Raw genomic sequence first — 22,696 nt, 5'->3', positions numbered from 1 at the left:
TTAGTTGTTCAGAAAAAGCTGAACATGCTTTCTGAAAAGAGGTAGAAAAGCTATAACATTCAGTCTAGAATGGAGAACTTACCAATAACATTACTAACTAAAATTTATTAAGTATTTATATTATACAAGACACTGTTTAAATGCTTCATATATATTAATTCATTTAATCCGTAAAACAACTTTATCATGCTAATCAACAGCCTTGTTTAGCTGTTTTTCAAATTCCAAAAGTATTTCAAAGGGAGGTAAATATAAAGAAATGGGATGAAAACAAAATTTAAAACCCCAAAAGCTAGAAAAGAAAAAAAAAAAACCTTTGTTTCAGAATTTGTTTGAAGTTAATTGTCTCAGGGCTGAACAGACAGACATTTCTTTTTTTTTGGAGACAGAGTCTCACTCTTTTGCCCTGGCTAGAGTGCTGTGGTGTCAGCCTAGCTCACAGCAACCTCAAACTCCTGGGCTCAAGCAATCCTTCTGCCTCAGCCTCCCAAGTTGCTGGGACTATAGGCATGTGCCACCATGCCCGGCTAACTTTTTCTATATATTTTTAGTTGTCCAGATAATTTCTTTCTATTTTTTAGTAGAGACAGGGTCTCGCTCTTGCTCAGTCTGGTCTCAAACTCCTGACCTCGAGTGATCCTCCTGCCTCAGCCCCCAGAGTGCTAGGATTACAGGCGTGAGCCACCGTGTCCGGCCAGACTCACATTTCTAACTGAATTTAGTTCAGCTATATAAATTATTTAGGGATATTAATATTTTAAATAATTATTCCTGATTAAATCTCTCTATAACAGCTACTATAATAATCATTAATTTGTTATATGGCTACTTTTGTTTTTTGAACCCAGTTATGTTAGAGGTTGGATTATTTATATTACAAAAGGTTGTTGTACTTAACAGAAAGAAATAACAGAACTCCTTTAAACAGGCAATTCTTGAGTGAACTTCATATAAGTTTGAATTTACAAAACTCAGTTTGCACACAACTTTCATAAAACGTTATCTAGTATGTATAGCAAGGTATTTCCATATTGTCCTTTTTCTTCATGCCTCTCTGCCTGTTTGTAACCACTTATGCCTTCCTCTGGCCACTTCAATATTAGTGTTCCTTGTATAGGGAATGTAAACACAAGTAGAAAAGCTCAGATCAACTGATTTCCGTGTTACTGGAGATATAAGCAAAACAGACATTTTCTTGAATCAGTTAGAGCTGTGCTTTTCAATCTTTTTTACATTATGACAGGTATTGAAAATGAAATTTGTATGACATCCTAGAGTAAACAAAGGAAGCTGCTTGAAACTGGAGGTGCCAGGGACTCCAGCTGCCCTAGCACGCTGGGCCAACAGTAGTAGTATTATGAAAATCAGTATCTCCACACACCTGTAATTCACCTCTGAGAAAACACGGTGCTGGGCACCACCACTGGTTAGGTATCAAATCAGAATAAGGACGAGAAGCCTCTACCTCTAAGGGTTTTTCCCCCAAGAGACAGACAGGGTCTTGCCCTGTCATCCAGGCTGGAGTGCAGTGGTGCAATCATAGCTAACTGTAGCCTCAGACCTAACTAATTAAAAAATATATATTTTTAGAGATGGGGTCTCACTATGTTGCTCAGGCTGTTCTTGAATTCCTGGCTTCAAGTGATCCTCCCACCTCAGTTTCCCAAGTAGCCAGGATTACAGGCACACACCATTACGCCCAGCATTTCTAAGTGTTTTGAATGATCTTTCCACCTTCTAGATCAGAGATCTCTAACTTAAAGTGAATTTGCTACTCTTCAAGAATAAACAGGAAATATTTCCGTTTAATGTGAAATGCCCAGAATAGTCAAGTCCATAGTGACAGAAAGTAGATTAGTGGTAGCTAGAAGATGGAGGCAGGGAGGAATTGGGGCTAACTGCTAATAGATATGGGGTTTCTTTTATTCTAATGTTCTGGTATTAGATAATGGTGATGGTAGTACAACATAGTGAACATACTAAAAACCACTAAAGTGTTTATTTTAAAATGTATAACCTTATGTTATGTGAAGTATATCTCAATTTTTAAAAAGTGCTATAGAAAAAGGAATGAACAAGAACAGTGCCTGTATACAGATAGAATTATGTGAACAGTTATCCCTTTCTCTACAATGGCAGGTTATATACTTGCTAATTAATACATTTTACTTTTTTTTAAAATAAGGCTACAGTGGTCAGTGTTGGTGGGTGGTGCAGCAAGGTACTGGTGTTAAGCTGCGAGGAAATTCTACTGTTATGGAATGGAAGAACGTCATGACAAGTGTTCAGCACCCTTAAACTGGAATTTTTTGTTTGATTTTTTTTAGAGACGGCATGTTGCCCAGGCTAGAGTTGATCTCTTAGGCTCAACCAATCCTCCCACCTGAGCCTCCCAAATAGCCAGGACTATAAGCATGTGCCTCCATACCCTCCTAGCTAAGATTTTTATTTTTTGTAGAGATGGGATCTTGCTTTGCTGCCCATGCTGGTCTTGAACTCCTGGCTTCAAGTGATCCTCCCACCTTGGCCTCCCAAAGTGCTGGGATTACAAGTGTGAGCCACCATGCCTGGCATGTTTTAAATATAAATAAATACAAATAAGGAAAAATTGTTTAAGGAATTAGCACAATTTCCACATTCCATAGATCATCTATGATTTGAACAATCTGTTTCAGGACTTTCTACATCACTCTAAATAAATAAGAATCATTTTTATCCCTGTACTGTATACTTGAGTAATTATCAGTTATATTAGTAAATTATTGTGAGTTGAAAATTCATCAATTATATTAAAAGTGGAAAATTGGGCAGAATAATTTTAAATGATATTATTTATTGTTTAGAAAACAATTCATCCAGGAAAATGAATTATACAAAGAAAAACCAAAGTTGGTTAGAAACAGGATTAACTTAAATATATTGGAAAAATAACACAGCATGAAGCAATGGTATAAAGAAATATGTAGTCTTTTCCTCTCACCTAGAAATATGTGTTTCTTTGGAAAACCAACTGAAATTTATTAAAATGGGCATGTAGCTTCCCTGATAAAATTCAATGAAAGGTTTCCTTGTGAAACTGACACACAACCATACCAGAAAACATTGCATGCTGGGCCTTAAAAGTCACTTCCATAAATGTTCTGAAAATAATATTATTGCACTGTCAGTTTTCACTTTTGTTACGTAAACTAGAATAGCTGAATTATCTGCCCCCCCCCAAACCTAAGAAAACTGAGAAACCCATGAAGTTCCCAAGTGTAAAGTATGAGTACTAAAAAGCAGTGAAGGGTGTAGACTTTCTCTTGGTGCTGATGGATACACTGTGGCACAAAAGGTTGTTTTACATACCAAAGGATTCAGTACTCTTTTTGTGATAGTTTAATGTTGGCATATACAGGAAGAGTTTGGTAATGGAAGATGAGTCATATAGGTTTTTCACTTGATGAAAGGTCGTAAGTTTATTACTGAAGTAAGAACAAATTTTAGATTTCTGCTACTGACATTGGGCCTATAAATTTTTGGAAAGAAAAGATGAGAAATATCAAACAAGTAATTAATACAGAGTTCTTTATGGACTTGCATATTACCTGATACGCAATCTTTAGAACTTGTGTGTATATTCCATCCAAAAGAAAAAAAGCTGGAGTATTTATAGGCTCCCTATGGTAACCCCAGATGATTGAGCAATTTAGAATGCTCTTTATTCATGGGAAACTTATAAAGACTGACTTTTATGTAGAAGAAGAAAGGTCAGAAGGAAACACCCAGTGATTCTGATTTTAGTTTTTATTAAGGCATTTTAAAAGTTTAAGCAAACATTAGATGTCTCTTTAATTTGTTCATGGAGAGTAGGGTGTGTGTGTGTGTGTGTGTGTTGTGTAATATTCATGCATGTTGAGATGACTGAATGCCAGTACTTAAAGTTTACATTTACATTCAAATACTCTAGGTGTGTGGCTATTACTCAGCACCTACACCACCCATGAGAAATTTTATTTTGATCACACATTAGCTATTTCAAAGAAAACAAATATAATAACTTTAGCAAGTTGGGCCAATTTTTCAACCCCTATATACTTGTTAATTAGTATTGAGATCTCAACCTGGGTTTGGAATCAGATGATTATGATGATGTAATTCTAAGTACTTAAAGAGGTTAGAACTTTTTAAGGTTTTATCAAAACCTTGCAATACCCAGGAACCATGTAGCACATGTTGAAAAATGGGAAAAGGTTAATAAATGCAATTCTAGAGCAATAGAAAACCAGTCAACTCCCTCACTCTTTCAAACAAAAGTCTCAAAATATTTGAAGTTGGTCATTATAGTTCCCTTAAATCATCTCTTTTCTAAGTCGGTGCCTATGCCCTCAATCGTTGTTCATTTCATGTGGTTTCTGGATACTTTAATGACTCTGTTGCTCTACTCTGTTAACACTCTGAATCATCAATGCCCTTATAAAATGCAGCACCAAAAAGCAAAATAAGAGCTGACCAATACACAGTAGAGAGATAACATTTCTCCTTTCACACAAAGCAATTACTGTTAACTTTCATGTAACAAAGAGGCCTTTTTTATTATTCCCCTCTCAACCTACATATTCCATATTTTAAAAGATTTTCCTACCAAATTACATTTTTAAAGGAATAACTACTTTTCCCAAGGGCTAAACAATGTTAATACACTAAAAGTTCATGTATTTCCAAGGAAAGCAAAGACTCATATAGCCTCACTTCAAGTAAACATATAATTATTATTTATAATATAATTATATTACTTATTGTTAAATGTTTTATAGATCTCTCCTGTCTCACACCAATTATTTATATCAAAGAGACCTAAAGGCCCAAGATTCTCAAGGAATCCCTCATGTGACACAGTATTTCTGTTAAAGATTGTTGTTCTTTTTTTAAACAGCTTTATTTAGGTATAATTGATATATACTAAATGACCCATACTTAAAAAGTACAATTTAATGAGTTATTTTTTACATATGCACACAAGTATGAAACCATCACTACAATCAAGATAACATTTCTATTCCTTCCAAAAGTTTCCTTGTGCCCCTTTTTAATCTCCCCCTCTCTCCATCTCTGATCACAGGCAACTACTGATCTGCTTTTTCTTTCCCTTTTGTTTCTTTTAAAGAAATTGATGTTTCTTTTCCATCAATCTTACTTCTATCTTCCTTAAGAGCCTGTGGAAGAATAGCTAAGGGCCACTGAGCAGTTGTTCCTACCCATTCAGCAGCCTGGGCAGTGGGAGCTGCAGACCAGTCTTCCACAGCAGGCTGAGTGCTCCAGTCTTCAGTGGGGAACTGCTGAATAGGCACAGAGGGCATGGGCACATACAGGCCTTCAGACCAGTCTACAACCTCAGGTTGGGTGGCAGGACACTCCAAAGTTGGAGCAGTCCATTCACCCTGAAATTCCTCCTTGGTCACAGCTTTTTCAGCAGCAGCCTGTTCTTCTTTTTCAAGCTCTTTAGGATCTCTGTAGAAGTAGAGTTCAGGCATGACCTCCCATGGGTGTTCAAGGGAGATGGTGCCATACATGCGCAGAACTTCCCAGGCCAGCATACAACATATCAGACCCACTGAGTGGGCTCCCTTGTTATTGCACAGGATGGCAATGTCCACATAACACAGAGGAAAATCTGTGTGCCACAGAGCAATGGTAGGCAGCATAAGTTAAGATACATCTATGAGAGGCTAGTGGTCAGCCTTGGGACCAGAAGACCTGCCTCCCAGAAGGCTGCCTGGGTCTGGTTAGTGAAGGTTCCAGGAGTCACGTGACCAGCCTAGGAGTGGCTCCAGCAGCCAACAGCAAACCTCAGCACAGCTTACTGGCCAGTATTCCCGGAGGATATGACACTGGCATCAGCAGGGTTTTCAATGGCAACAATGGCATCGCTGCCAGCAGAAGCTTCTCCCAGGTCCTCTTTGGATTTATGATATAGATGCCATCACTTTTCCTTCTGGAGATATACTGTTCCATTTGGAAGTCAAGGTTGGTGCCACCTAAATGGGTTCCTGCTGCAAGGAATTTGAGGACATCTTCCTCCTTCATTTGTAGGACATCAAGGGCACTGGACACTGTGGAAGTTTCCCTTTAAATTACCTCAGGAATCCAAAACAACACCGTATGGATCCCCTTCTGGGTAGCACAAAAGGCTGATCTGCTTTTTCTCACTATAGATTGTTTACATTTTCTAGAGTTTTAAATAAATGGTATCATACAGTATGTACTCTTCTCTGGTCTCGCTTCTTTCAATCAGCATAATGACTTTTAGGTTCATCTATGTAGTTACATATAGCAATAGTTTGTTCCTCTTTATTACTAACTAGTATTCCATTGTATGGATATACCACAATTTGTTTATCCATTTGCCTGTTGATGGACATTTGGGTTGTTTCCATTTTTGTGTTATTATAATAAATAAAGCTGTTAAAATACTCATGTAGAAGTTTTTTAGTAGACATATGTTTTCAATTCTCTTGGGTTCATACCTAGGAATGGAAGGGCTGGGTTAAATGATAGGTGTATATTTAGCTATTTTTAGAGACTGCCAAGCTGTTTTCTAAATTGGCTATACCATTTAGAACTCTGACAGTTCTATTGAGTTCCAGTGGCGCCACATTCTTTTTTTTTTTTTTTCTTTTTTGACAGGGTCTCATTCTATTGCCTGGGCTAGAGTGCTAGAGTGCAGTGGTGTCATCATAGCTCACTGCAACCTCAAATTCCTGGGCTCAATCAATCCTCCTGCCTCAGCCTCCCAAGTAGGTGGTATTACCAGCGTGCACCACAATGCCTGGCTAATTTTTAGAAAATTTTTTTGTAGAGACCAGTTATCGCTATGCTGCTCAGGCTGGTCTTGAACTTCTGTCTTCAAGCAATCATTCTGCCTTAATCTCCCAGAATTCTAGGATTATAAATGTGAGCCATTCTGCCTGGCCCACATTCTTTTATTCTTTTTTTAACTCTGAGTCAGATGCTCTGTCACCCAGGCTGGAGTGCAATGGCACAATCAGAGCTCACTGAAACCTTGAGCCACTGGGCTCAAGCAATCCTCCCACATCAGCCTCCAAAGTAGTTGGGATTATAGGCAAGAGCTATTACATGTGTTAATTTTTTAATTTTTTATAGAGGCAGAGTTGCACTATACTACCCAGGCTGACCTTGAACTCCTGGCCTTACAAAGTGCTTAGATTACAGATATAAGCCACCATGACTGGCTCTGGCCCACATTCTTGACAATACTTGGAATAGTCAGTCTTTTAAATTTTAGTCATTCAGTGGATGTGTAGTGGTATCTCATTGTTTTTTTCTTTTTCGAAATTGTTTTTGGTTATTCTAGATCTCTTCCATTTTCACATATATTTTGAAAACAGCTTATTAATTAGTAGAAAAAATGCTGGAATTTTTATTGGGAAAACATTGAATTTATAAATCAATTGAAAATAACTTATATCTCTGAATCCATAGCCATAGTTTTTTTCTCCATTGATTTTGCTCTTTGATTTCTCTCAGCAATGTTCTGCTGTTTTCAGTGTGCAGGTATTGCACATTTTTGTTCAAATTTATCCCTGAAGTTTTTGTTTTGGATACTTCTGTAAATGATATTTTTAAAATGTGCATTTCTGACTGTTCATTGTTACTATAGAGAAATACAACTTAATTTGTATTTGATCTTATATCCTATAATCTTGCTAAATTTACTTTTTAGTTTTATTAGCCTTTTTAGAGATTCCTTATGATTTTTTACATAAACAATTATGTCATCTCTGAAAAAAAAGTGTACCTTCAAGTATTAATTAACATTATGTATGATAAGCTTAAAACAGTATCCTTCAATTTCCCCACTCTCAGCCTTTATATTATTATTATCATACAGTTTACTTCTGCAATATGTATTATATAACCCAGAATACATTATTGAAGGCTTAAACAATTTTCTTTTAAAGAGATTTTTGAAAATAAGACAAGTAATTTATATATACAAATATATTTGTCATTTCTTGTGCTCTTTGTTCCTTTATGTAGATCCAAATTTCCAAATGGTGTCATTGTCCTCCTGCCTGAAGGACTTCTTTTTAAACATTCTTTTGCAGAGCAAATCTGATGGTAAGGAATTCTTTCAGTTTTTGGATGTCTAAAAATCCCATTATTTTGCTTTTTTTGGGAGGGGGCCTGGGAGTAGAAATTTATGTTTACAGGTTTTTGTTTTGTCTTTCAGTATTTTAAAACTATCACCCCACTGTCTTCTGGCTTGAATTGTTTTCGTTGACAAGGCTTGCTATGGTTTGCTTGTTTTTTGTGCTTGGGGTTCATTCAGTTTCTTGGACCTGTAGGTTTATATATATGTATATATATATTTTAACTTCTAAAACTTTTGGCCATTATTTCTTCAAAATTTTTTTCTGTCCCCCTCACTCTTTCTTCTCTCCTCTGGAACTCCAATTACATATGTTAGGCCACTTGAAATTATTCCACAGATCACTGATCCTCTGTTCATTTTCTTCCCCCTCTGTTTCAAACTGGATAGTTTCTTTTCTCTTTTTTTTCCCCCAATCTAGATAGTTTCTATTGCTATGTCTTTAGGTTCACTAATATTTCCATCTGCAGTATCCAATGTGGCTCTAATGTATTTTTCATCTTAGACTTTGTATTTCTCATCTCTATAAATTTGATTTGGATTTTTTGTATCATCTATGCTTACGTTTTCTTCTACCTTCCTGAATAACTGGCATATATTTATAAAAGTTATTTTACCATGCTTGCCTATTAATTTCATCATCTGTCCCATTTCTGAATTCATACCTAATCATTATGTTTTCTCCTCATTATGGGTCAGATTTTCTTACTTCTTTCCATGCCTGATATATTATTGATTGCCTGTCAGATAGTGTGAATTTTATGTTTTGGGTGTGGGCTTTTTGGTATTAACATAACCATTTTTGGGTTTCATGTGGGATGCAGTTATGTTCCTTGAAGTTAGTTTGATTCTTTTGAGCATTGCCTTTAAGCTTTGTTAGACAGGCCCATAACAGCCTTTACAGTCTAGAGCTAATTTGGCCCCACTATTGAGGCAATACTGAAGACTCTTCTTGATGTTCCATGTCTTTCTTCTCTGGCTAGTGGGAACACAAATTATTCTTGGTCCTGAGTAAACTCCAGGGATTGTTCTGTTTGTTTCTCTGTCCTTGGTGATTTCGTCACATGCACACTCTGATCAGTACTTAACTAAAGACTCAAAGAGAAACTTTCTGCAGATCTCTGAAACTCTGTCTATGAGTAGCTCTGTCCTCTCTGGTACTCTGTCCACAAATTCTAGCCCCCCTAAGTCCAAACTCTGTCTCCTCAATTCAGGGAGATTACTGGGGTCTATTTGGGTTTTTTCTCCCTGAACTACATTTAGAAACTCTCTCCCATAAATATGGTTGGAAAATTGTAGGGCTCACATGCTATTTGTATCTAATGTCTGAGAAACCATTGTTTCATATAATTTTATTTTGTTTTTTAGTTGTTTATGTCAAGAGGCTAAATCTAGCCTGTGTCACTCCAGGAAAAAGAAGTTTTGTTGTTGCTATTTATTTGAGACAGACTCTTGCTCTGTCACCCGGGCTAGTGTGCACTGGTGTCAACACAGCTCACTGTAACCTCAAACTCCTGTGCTCAAGTGATTCTTCTGCCTCAGCCTCGTAAGTAGCTGGGACTATAGACACTGCCCCCATGCCCAGCTAATTTTTCTATTTTTTGTAGAGATGGGGTCCTGCTCTTGCTCAGGCTGTTCTCGAACTCCTGGCCTCAAGCAATCCTCCTGCCTCGGCCTCCCAGAGTGCTAGGATTACAGGCATTAGCCCCTGCACCCGCCTATTGGTGCTTTCGAAACATACTCAAGGGCATGGTTTGTAGCCACAAAGGTTGTACACTGTACAACTCCAGATTACAATATGAACACATCCCCTTTTTATCCCCATCCTAGATTTGAGCAAAATGGCAGCCCTAATCACACTGTCTATACATGTTGAGCTTGTGATAATCCCAAATTTATAAATGTCATGATCTCATTATTTGGCATTTGAACAAGTCTTCTCATCAAACCAGTAGCATAAATGATTATTTGGTTCCCCCAACAGACCTATAACATAATTAAAGTGTGATGCCTACAGAGTTCGATTAAAAACACCTAAATACCATTTATAACATGTTTTCTGTAAGAAGACACAATTGGAATTCCATCCAGAAATTCCAGGAATATATCTGCCTCATTTGTTAGTTTAGGGTACACACCTACCCACCTGGAAGAGGGTGGGAGAGTAAGGGTTAAGACTATAAAAATTCAGGATGTTAGATACTAACTTACAAACCGTACATTAATGTTTTTAGCCATCAAATAGCATATTACAGAAGAATCTCAACTTCAGTTAACAAAGAAACTGACCTGTGTTGATAGCAAAATGAAATGTACTTACTCATCCAACTCTCCTTCTTCAGTTTTCGAACTATCAGCATAGAGATACTTGCTCATGTCTACAGGTCTTATATTTTTTCTTTTTGTAGAATGGGGAGGAGAATCCTTTATAGTTAAAAAAGTTTCTGGCTCATCGAATGGGTTCGAATATTGTGAAGTCTGTACCTCTTGAAAGGGATTATAGCTGTTATTATAAAGAGATTCTTCTGGTTTTTTAGGTGAAGCTGTTTCAGTGATTGGTTCTATAAAACAACAGCAAAAGAAGAATTAAATTAAATTAATACTATATAATATTTTCTTATATTTTTAGTGCTTTAAAAAGTATACAATCTTGAATTAATAAGCTCTATGGGGCTGAGAAAATATAAAGCAATAATGAAATAAGAATATATTTTAGAGGGGCTAAGGAACCCTGAAGTTCAGAGGATGTGATATATATGATCTCTGTCTACTTCTCTAGGAATGGTGCTCCCCAAAATGGCATCTTTGGATCATTAATGTTTCTTGAGAGCCTCTGTATTGCAGAGCTTCTGTATTACAATATTAGCATTATGTAATACCCATTTTGGAAATTTTAACTTTCTTAAATGTGCTATATTATTGCTTATTTTATATCATTATACTAGCTTGCCATCCCAAACTGATTTCAAAAGAACATGAAATGGATTAAAATTTGAAATAATCTTTGGTAGTTACACAAGCACAGCTCACTTAGGGATCTGAAAATTCATTCTGGACTATAGTAAAATATACCTACACATCGCTTAACTTGTTTTCTCAAAGTTTTCAAAGAGCAGGTTTCTGTATGCTAATAAAAGACCTTCAATCTTTAGAACTTTTCATCAGATTATTTTTCTAATATAACTTAGATCCAATCAATACTCCAATAAGAATTATATAAGGATCCTCAAGTGGAAAGCACCATATTAAAATCATGCTAATAAGCTGATAGGCATGTTACACTAAAGTTTTCTAAATTTTATTATTTCAAATTTCAATATGAAAATAGAGGTACTCTGAAAAATAAAACTCCGACTCAACACAAAAACCAATGTAATAGTATTAGGTCTTCCAACAATAGTCATGAAGTACTTAGCACGAATCTTTTTTTCTTCATTTATGTGTAATAATATTTTAAAACAAAACTAGAATATACAATAAAACTGTCTAAAATTTGCTGATAAAAATTTTTCCAAATTGAAGAAAAGTTTCAGAGATCTAATAATCATAGTATAATATACTAAAAATAATTTTAGGCTGAGTATAGTGGCTCATGTATGTAATCCTAGCACTTTCGGAGGCTGAGATGGGAGGATTGCCTGAGGCTAGGAGTTTGAGACCAGCCTGGGAAATATAGTGAGACCTCATCTCTATAAAAAATAAGAAAACTTAGCCAGTTGTGCTTGTGCATGCCTATAATGCCAGCTACTTGGGAACCTGAGGTGAGAGAATTGCTTGAACCCAGGAGTTTGAGGCTGCAGTGAGCTACGATCATGCCAGTGTACCCTAGCCTGGGTGACTAACACCCCATTTCTAAAAACAAATAAATAAAAATTAAAAATAATTTTAATTATGCCATGTGGCTCTAACAAAATATCCTAGGAGAGGAAGGAAGAAATTGCTTATTGAAACTCTCAAGAAAATTATAATAGTTTCATAAATGACATTTGAAATAATTTAATCTATTAAAAAATTCACAATTGACATGTATTAATAACTTGTATTTTGAAGTCAAACTACTTATATTTTAGACATTAGCCCAAAAAACTTTTTTTGTGTTTATATTGAAAAAACATAAAATAAAAAAATTTCTGGATTGAAATTCTGTACACCATGGTGAAGCAATTATAAAGTGTAAAAGAAAATTCATAAAATCATAATAAGTCAATACTGAAATGAATTTAAACACAGCCTGTGTTAGAGAACAGACTCAGTAACCGTGTATCTTTTGTAACACCACAATAATATTCAAACTTAACACCACTACATCTTTGTAATAACATAAATGAAGCATTTTCTTTTCTCTGTAGGGGAAGAGGGAGTACAAAGTTTTTCCTACTCAATTTTTTTATTAACAAATATCAAGGCCAAATGCTTAAGGAACTAACAAAACTGGTCAACGGAAATAAGAACTTTATTTTTACTTTAAGGAAGAGGATTGTAAAAATTGATCCAAGCAAATTCATCAGTTACAAAACCAAAAACAGGAAAGTATACAAACCATAGAGCAAGATTTGAAGATGATAGAACAGGCAACAAAGGAGGGTTTAGGATAAGACTATTTCATACAAAAACTAACAAATACATTTAGTAAGTTTCTAAAAGGGTCACTGAAGCACATAAATATAAGAGGAGAATTGAAGCTATAAAAGCAACAAAAAATGAATATAAGAGGAAAATTAAAGCTGTAAAGCAAAAAAAGAACCATCTGAACAATTGCAAAACGCTTTTTCTTCCCCAAATACTTTTGTTACTTGAGGATGCAAGTTTTTAATCAATAAAAAATAAATTATTTCTAGGAAAATAAACATTTTTCTAATAAAAAACACTCCAAAGACTCTAACAGTCATATATTTAAAGAGAACACTGGTTGCCACATATTTTCTTAGCTGTTTAGGCATAATTAAAGATTCTGAATCAGGCTTGCTTACCTCTTCTAAATAGAAATACAATCTTAAGTGTAATCTGCCACTCTCTTCTATACCTTGGACAACAGTCCTACGTATATTTAGAAAAATTACTTATTTGATTTTGAAATGGATAGCTCAAATACTGATGTCTCAAAATATTTTGGTAATATTTTTGAACTCAGTATACTCAGATATACATAGTACACAATTGAGGAGAAGTTGTGTGCTCAAAAGAAGATACCTAATTAGGAATCTTAGCTCCAGCTCTACCTCCATCTACCTAAAGTTTAAAGCATTTAACTCCTCTAGGCCTCAGCTTCCTAAACTATGAAAAGAGGTAGTTGAACTGATTGCCTCTAAGATTTATTGTAATCTTTATTAAGATTTAAAATGTGCTAAAATGTATAGCTCACAAACAAAATAAATACTCATTAATTTAAATTTACTAATTTGGAGTCTGGTAAGAGGGGAGAAAGTGAAGGAAGAGAAGAAAGAATTACGAAAGAATATTGCTCTAACAGAGTGAATCCTGAAGCTGAAACCTCATTTTCACCATGACAGGAAGAAGCAAGATTCTTCAAAGCTCATAAAGATTTCATAGGAGCAGTCAAAAAGATGTAAGCAGTGGTTAATCATTCTTGCATTTACTTTGAGCAAACAGAGTTTAATTAAACAGAGGTCTCACTTCTGCAACAGTGCTTAACCAGGCTTTATGAGTTCAAAACTACTTGGTAAGAAAAATGACTCAGGGAAAAAAAAAAAATCCCTAGTTTTATTCTTTACAAGTATGCTGTATATATGAAGGCAGTGGTTGTCAACCTTCTCTTTGCTCCATGCTATCACATACACAACTCACTCTCACTACTAACTGTGATTGTCAGCCAGAGAGACAGGAAGCTGGGGGTAGAGACGCTCATTAGACTGTATGAGCCTCAAGGAAAAGGAGCTGTATAAAACAGAGAAGCTACCTCTACCACTCCAATATCACTATGTCCGACAACTTGACCTCACTTGGTAGGCGAATGAGACTTGACTGTATGCCAGTTAGGTAAAATACTGTTATCTTTAACATTAGACCTTTACTATCTGTTTGACCAAACTAACAGAGAATTAAAAAATAAGCATCATGTAAATTTCTATGTAAGGCTTTCTTTAAAAACGGTTCAATGGAAGCCATCCAGGATTGCTGCTCAACTGCAAGTGGTATTGAACATGATAATACTATCATTATAAACAAACATTATTTTTTGAGTCTTTAAAAAGAATCTTTTCCTGCCTTTCGGTTCAAGAGAGCTTGACTATACAAAGACTTTAAAAGTACAGAAAAACTTGCCACCTTCTGAGTCAAGATCTCCAAATGGATTTAATTCTGCTACATCAGGATCATCAAATGGATTTGAATTCACAGTGGCCAAGTCCTTTTCTGCTTCATCCAAAAAGTTAAGTTTGTTGATAAGCTCTGAAAATAAACATATGGATTAGCTCCCTACACTTAGGGTTAAATATAAGCATTGATCATTCGAGAAACATTTCAAATTGTAAAAATTCACACTAATAATACCTGCAAATAATAAGATATAGCATTTTATCAATGGCAAAATGCCACTCAAGTATTTTGTAGCATACCAACATTTTCAAATAAAACAAAACAAACATGCATATTAATTTGAAAATTATATCACATAATGAACTATACTAAACTTTCATCTGAATTTAATTTCATCTAATAAAGTACTAACAAAGATTTTTAGAAAAAACATCTTTCACTCCCAAATATGAATAATTGAATGGGTTTAATATAAGAAAATATTTTTAAAATAATACATTTATAATATATAAGCTTTCTGAAGAAATATCATCATCTTATATGACCAAGTATTATCTTAGAAGATGTTTTAAAACCACTGTCTTATTAAGGATCCTGATACAAGACTTTACCAAAGATAAATTCTGTTATCTTGTTGCCTGTTGGTGCACTACAAATTACCAAAAAAAAAAAAAAATTCGAGGAAAAGCACAAAGACAAAACTGATAGCTAAGTACAGACAGAAGTCAAGAGGTAGCAGGTCACAGTAAATACAGGCAATCAGAAGCAGAAAGAAAGGAGGAAAGCTCTTAGACCTTCAGAGGAACTGGCTGATTTAGCTGAAGGCATATTTGCTTGCTTTATGCAGTCATCTTGATCTTCATCTAAGCTGCTCAGAGCATTCAACTGGTTTACAATTTCTGTAAACAGAAGCCAGTCGAGACAAATGTAAGGTAAGGTCATTTAATTAAAGAGCAGTAGAAGCATGCTGATACTCAAAAAGACAAAGAGAGAGGATGTTTGGTTAATCAAGAGAATACATTCAGAGGATGTTATTTTGATGAACTATCACAGATGTATTTAGCTGAATGTTATGATGTACTCATATTTTAAAGTAGAAAGCATTTTATTGTTAAAATTTATAATAGTAACATAACAACTATGTTAAAAACAAAAAACAAAGATAATAAACAACCCAAGAGGTTGACACTGGCTTTCAACAACCACATTTTATATTTGAACTTACATGAAAAATGTACACATACATTAAAAAAAGAATAAAAAATATCCTCTGATACTGCAGAAAATATTTATCATGTGTCTTATACTAAATTTAAACTAAAGCTTTTAAGAATATAACTGCATGAATCATGTATATAAGCATTTGTTCATGTTCTAGAATTTTAAAAATCAGGACTAAAACAAGAAAAGCAGGCATTAGCTACTATTTTCTACTACTGTTTTCTATGGAATCTGTTCTTTTAAGACCACTCTAAGCATTTGCTTTAGAAAGTCATATACTTTAGCTGAGAAAAGGCAAAACAAAAAAGACAAGGAGAGACAAAAAAATTTAAGATATAGAATTCATTCTGTGAATAAAATGAATTTTTTTACATGAGTCAATATATTTGGACAATTCTGAATATGTAAAATTATCATTCACTAGGTGAAAATTAGACAACTTGGAAAAAATTAGTAAGAGTCTATTAGGATAATATAGTTAATCCCTAATGTTTCCGATGTTACAATCTAGAAATAACTTAGGTATAAGGATAAGCCAAATAGATCCAAATCACTCAGTGGCAAAGAAAGAAAATGGTTGACAGTAGAAAACAGTTGTAAATTTGACATTAAAAGTACTGTTCTTGAACACTGTAAATCTAAATACACATGCTAAATTTTATTAGAACTAAATGATAGAATTTATGTTTGTAATATAGATACCTTTATCTATACGTATCTTGAATAAATATTTATTAATCAGCCTATACCAGGCACTATGCTTGGGACACAAGGATGAAAAAAAGACATAGTATTGTTCTGGTATAATTTACATGTTATAAACATACAAATTAATATTGAAACAGACTTAATAAATGCCTACAGGCAAATATCATTATACTGCACTTCACAGATACTGCGTTTTTGACAAATTGAATGTTTGTGGTGTCTCTGTGTTGAGCAAACCTAGTAGCACCATTTTTCCAACAGCATGTGCTCACTTCATGTCTCTGTCACATTTTGTAATTATTGCAATATTTCAAACTTTATTATTATTATATCTGTTATGGTGATCTCCGATTAGTGACCTTTAATGTTAATAACTGCTTTGGAGTGCCGCAATCATGTCCATATGAGATGGTGAACTTAAACATGTGCATTCTGACTGCTCTACTCACCAGCTGTTTCCCCATCTCTCACCCTCTCCTCAGGTGTCCTTATTCCCAGAGACACAATAATATTGAAATTAAGTCAGTTAGTAACCCTACAATGGCCTCTAAGTGTTCTAGTGAAAGGAAGAGTGGCACGTCTCTCACTTTAAAGGAAAAGTTAGAAATGATTAAGCTTAGTGAGGAAGGCATGTTAAAAGCAGAAATAGGCTGATAGCTAGGCCTCTTGTGCCAAATACTTAGCCAAGTTGTGAATGCAAAGGAAGAGTCCTTGAGACAAACTAAAAGTGCTACCCCAGTGAACACATGAATGATAAGAAACGGCCTTATTGGGGAGAAAGTTTTAGTGGTCTGGATAGATCAAACCAGCCACAACATTCCCTTAAGCCAAAGCCTAATCCAGAGAAAGGCCCTAACTCTCTTCAATTCTATGAAGGCTGAGAGAGGTGAGGAAGCTGTAGAAGAAAAGTCTGAAGCTAGCAGAGAGGTTGGTTCTTGAGGTTTAAGGAAAGAAGCTGTCTTCATAATATTACAGTGCAAGGCGAAGCAGCAAGTGCTGATGTAGAAGCCGCAGCAAGTGATCTAGAAGATCTAGCTAAGATCGTGGATGAAGGTGGTTGCATTTAACAACAGATTTTCCATGTAGACAAAACAGCCTTCTTTCGGAAGAAGGTGCCATGTAGGACTTTCATAGCTAGAGAGAAGTCAACGCCTGGCTTCGAAGCTTCAAAGGACAGGCTGACTCTTGTTAGGCATTGGTGTAACTGATGACTTTAAGTTGAAGCCGATCTTCATTTACCATTCTGAGAATCCTAGGGCCCTTAAGAATTATGCTAAATCTACTCTGCCTGTGCTCTATGAATGCAACAAAAAGCCTAGAGGACAGCACACCTCTTTACATGATGGCTTACTGAATATGTTAAGCTCGCTGTTGAGAACTACTGTTCAGAAAAAAAGATTCCATTCAAAATATTACTGCTCATTGACAATACACCTGATCACTCAAAAGCTCTGGTGGGGATGGACAAGGAGATGAGTGTTGTTTCTGCAGCTCATGGATCAAGGAGTAGTGTTTACTTTCAAGTCTTATTATTTAAGAAATACATTCTGTTAAGATTTGGCTGCCATAGATAGTGATTCCTCTGATGAATCTGGGCAAAGTAAATTTAAAACCTTCTGGAAAGGATTCACTATTCTAGACGCCACTGAGAACATTTGAGATTCGTGGGAGGAGGTCAAAATATCAACATTAACAGGAGTTTGACCAAAGAGTGGACTCCAACCCTCATGGCTGACTTTCAAGGGCTCGAGACTTTGGTGGAGGAAATAACTACAGATGTGGTGGAAAACGCAAGAGAACTAGAATTAGAAGAGGAGCCTGAAGGTGTGGCTGAATTGCTGCAATCTCATGATAAAACTTGAATGGATGAGGAGTTGCTTCTTATGGCTAAGCAAAGAAAGTGGTTTCTTGAGATCGAATCTACTTCTGGTGAATATGTTATGAACACTGTTGAAATGACAACAAAGGAGTTAGAATATTATATCAACTTATTTGATAAAGTAGTGGGCAGGGTTTGAGAAGATTGACTCCAGTTTTGAAGGAAGTTCTACTGTGGGTAAAATGCTATCAAATAGTATCACATGCTATAGAGAAATCTTTTATGAAAGGAAGAATCAATCAACGCAGCTGTAGGAGTTCATAGTCAGACTTTATAAAGTATCTTCTTCCATTTTATTCTCCAATACTTTTAAACCCTATTGTGACTCAAGGTAACCTAACAAATTTTTCATTAGGTAAAATTCACTCCTAAATTAGATCCTTTACCTCCCATTACTAGTCATTGTAACTTAGTAATTTTTAGGAAAAATATAATGGAGTGGAGGATCCATGTTAAGTGATTACGAGTCTCATGACTGATTATTTTTCATTACTAGTTGTGTATTGTTAAAAATTTGCAAATGGTTTATTTTTAAGTTTGAAAATATAAAATATTAAAATATTAATAATAGCTAATATTAAGCAGTGCAAAGGCATTTGCATACATTATGAATTAATTCTCATAGCCTAAGGATATTATTAATATCCATATTTTAACATGTATATTAGTACTATTTATTTGCTCTGTATTACTAGTCTGAAAAATTTTTAAATAATGCTCTAAGATTTGTAATTTTCTTTACATAGCTAAGACATTTTAATTATTTTATATTCTTAAATGTAATCTCACTGAAAGTAGAAATCAATTATTTATTAAACATCTTATATAGCACTATAGGGCATATTAGCACTATAGGGCATACTGAAGAAATACTAGACTTAGTCCTTACTTTCAAAACATTATAATACTGTTTCACAGTTTTAGGTACAACGTGGGCATTTATTTAAATACTATGAAGATTATGCTGTTGCACGACTAAATTATTATTCTGAATGTTTAAAATACTTCCTCCCCATCATCATGCTTTTAATGATGTCTAAAAACCACTGATGACGCCGGGCGAGGTGGCTCACGCCTGTAATCCTAGCACTCTGGGAGGCCGAGGTGGGTGGATTGCTCGAGGTCACGAGTTCGAGACCAGCAAGAGCGAGACCCCGTCTCTACTAAAAATAGAAAGAAATTATCTGGCCAACTAAAATATATATAGAAGAAATTAGCCGGGCATGGTGGCGCATGCCTGTAGTCCCAGCTACTCGGGAGGCTGAGGCAGAAGGATCGCTTAAGCCCAGGAGTTTGAGGTTGCTGTGAGCTAGGCTGACGCCACGGCACTCACTCTAGCCCGGGCAACAAAAGCGAGACTCTGTCTCAAAAAAAAAAAAAAAAAAAAAAAAAAACCACTGATGATTGTTTCCTCATTAACTAACCCAAAGAAATTTCTTTCCATTCTCTTCACTAATGACAAATCGTTCTTCCTATCCTAGTAGTTTCCCCTATTTATCTTTAGCTTAATAAATCCTTACTTTAGTCCTAGAACTTCTGCTTCTAGAACTTTCATTCATATTAATAGAATGATTATCTACACAAATGCTCCCTTTGTTATGCAAATAAATGTTAATCCAAATCTTAAAAAGCAACCTTGAAAGAAATACTATTTATCTGTTTAATAAACTTTTATCAAGTAGTTATTACATGTCTGTGTTACTACTTGCTCTCTTGGCTTTATATTTTAGTGGGACAGATAGACAAGTAATACATGGTACATGATAAATATACACTATAATATAAATATTGATTGAGATGGCTTCACAGGCTATGGGAAGCTAGAAGAGAGATATCTAACTCAACCATAGGTTAGGAGGGTTTCCTGGATTTTTATTTACATTTGAGCTAACACAAGACAAATAGATTTATTACTTTTATTAAAACAAAAAGGGGCTGGACGTGGTGGCTCATGCCTGTAATCCTAGCACTTAGGGAGGCCAAGCTGGGAGGATTGCTTGAAGCCAGGAGTTTGAGACCACCCTGAGCAATAGTAAGACCCCATTTCTACAGAAAATAGAAAAATTAGCCAGGCATGGTGGCATGCACCTATAGTCCCAGGTACTCTGGAGGCTGAGGCAGGAGGATTGCATGAGGTCAGAAGTTTGAGGTTGCAGTGAGCTGTCATGATGCCACTGCACTGTAGCCTAGGAGACAGAGTAAGACCCTGTCTCAAAAAAATAAATAAATAAAAAAAAGGAAATGGATGGCATTCCTTGAGGATAAAAGGGAAGCAAAGAGAACATGACATACTTGAGAAAATGCAAGTTGTTTGGGGTTTAAGATGCCAGAGATAGGAAATGGAATGAGATGAGGCTGACAATATCCATAAAAGCTATTGTGACCAAACTAAAGAATGTGAACTTTACTCTGAGAGCTATAGAAATCCATTGAAAGATCAAATGTATATTTTAGAAACATCATTCCAGCAGTAACATGGTGGCAACATTTGAAAAAAACAGGATAGGAAGCAAGACAAATATCACTACTCCATGACAGAAGGCACTCAATATATATTTGTTAATTAAAGAATAAATTAAGAAGATTTGATGGTTAATTTCAGAGGATAGGGAAAGGAATCTAGGATAAAAGTGCCATGTTTGTGTGTTGGGTGATTGTGTGGAGAGTAGTTCTACTACTGCAATGAGGGATATTCAGTTTGGTATAGTCTATGACACTTCCTGTGCATATACTTCAATTGGCAGTGGCAATGTGGGTCTGTAGCCTAAAATACATAATTTTTAATTTATTTCTCCTTCAAAAAAAGTACTTTTCTGTTTCTCCCAAATTTTCTACAATCAGTATGTTTTACTTTTATAATCAGAAGAAGTTAACTTAAAAGATTTATAACAAAAATTTATTCCTGGATTTTTTTTTGATAAGAAGCTTTCCCAGTAATATACTACTCTGACCAAAAAAAATTCCCCAACCCAATATATTTATATAATATTGTACTACTTAATAAAGCCTTGCTTCACAGAAAATTTACATATTTGGAAAATGGTAACAATGCTATGTAATAGTGCAATCAAATTTCTGACACACTCAAATTGAGCAACACACTTACAGTGAAGAACATGTATTGCAACAGTATGTCATTTTGGACTTGCTTCACATTGGTGAGCATAAGAAGAGAAACTAAATTAGGGGCAGGCAATCGAAGCAAAGGGTCAAGCAATTTGAGACTCTTTTTTACTGTTAGGAAGGCAAAAGAAGATCAAAATTGACCACTGGAGATTATCACATTGAAGAAAAAAAGGGGGATGGGGTGGTGGCATAAAGTGTAGGTGGCTTTTTCCTTTTAAGAAAGTCTGTAGTTGAGTTAAATGAAAAAAAAAAAAAAAAAAACTTCCTAGAGGTAGAACATACCTGCAAATCTTGTGGCATCCTCATTCTTCTCTAAAAAAAAAGAAGATTCTATACAGGTCTGTGTGTCTTATACTAAAATAGTAACACTTGAACTTCCAAGCAGAAATCAAGGTTGAAAAGATATCATTTTTCTCACATGTTTATGCTGCAAAATATTTGATTTATAGATACATCTAACAGGTTTAATAATGTAGTTTCAATACTCTAGCAGATCATAATGGGAAAGAGATGAGCTGCTTCAGGCAGGAAAGTAGTCACTGAGTATTTGCTCTCCCTGCATCTTCAACTACTCTCTCTCCAAATGTTTCTTCCCAGTGGCTTACTAATAAGATAAGGTTGCTCCCAAATTAAAAACCAAAATTCCCTCAACCACCAGTTGGTCAGTCCCTCTTAATCTTACATAAGAAAACATAATAATCTATAATTTCTTACCTACCTTCAACTCAATATAATCTGTTTTTATCCTCATCTTTATCCATCCCTTTTAGTGACTGCACATTTATAGAAACCACTCCGAGGTCACCAGTGTATATTCTTTTTTTTTTTTTTTGAGAAAGGGTTAGAGTGCAGTGACATCATCATAGCTCACTGCAACCTCAAACTCCTGGGCTCAGGTGATCCTACTGCCTCAGCCTCCCGAGGAGCAGGGACTACAGGTGTGTGCCATCACGCTTGGCTAATTTTTCTATTTTTTGTAGAGATGGGGTCTCAGTCATGTTCAGACTGGTAACCAATGTCTATTCTAATTGGCAATTGTACTGGATACTTTTTAGTTCTTATCATATTTGACTTCTGTGGAAATAAACATAACTAACCATACCCTTCTTAAAATTCCTGCTCCTTCTTCTAGGTCACTAGTATCTCCTTATTCTCCTCCTTTCTCTTTGATAGCTCTGTTGTGGTCTGTCTCTTAATAACCATTCTTCTCTCTGCCTAGGATCTCATCATAGGTCTCATTCTTTTTTTCCCCTAACTCTCTTCCTGGAAGAATTCATCTATTCTCTTGACTTAAGCACACATACAAATGAAGATAATTCTCAAATATATATTGA

The 22,696-nt window shown here is 35.3% G+C and overlaps 1 protein-coding gene and 1 pseudogene across 8 annotated transcripts in view; both read right to left on the bottom strand.

The window, feature by feature from the left end:
- The window catches only part of EHBP1 (EH domain binding protein 1), a 323,665-nt gene that overhangs the window by 152,712 nt on the left and 148,257 nt on the right, over positions 1-22,696 (bottom strand). For all 8 annotated transcript variants that reach the window (XM_045549705.1, XM_045549702.1, XM_045549704.1 and 5 more), the window contains exons 8-9: positions 14,438-14,560; positions 10,473-10,713 (exon numbers count right to left, since the gene is read on the bottom strand). In XM_045549705.1, coding sequence (XP_045405661.1) covers positions 10,473-10,713; positions 14,438-14,560 — 364 coding nt within the window. The remainder of the gene's footprint in view (positions 1-10,472; positions 10,714-14,437; positions 14,561-22,696) is intronic.
- LOC123636634 lies at positions 5,151-9,903 on the bottom strand (annotated as a pseudogene).

Source organism: Lemur catta, chromosome 4 (genome assembly GCF_020740605.2).
Source record: "Lemur catta isolate mLemCat1 chromosome 4, mLemCat1.pri, whole genome shotgun sequence".
In the NCBI taxonomy this organism is placed as follows: Eukaryota; Metazoa; Chordata; class Mammalia; order Primates; family Lemuridae; genus Lemur; species Lemur catta.
The sequence above is the reverse complement of the archived record's forward strand: the minus strand, read 5'-3'. Positions and strand labels throughout refer to the sequence as shown.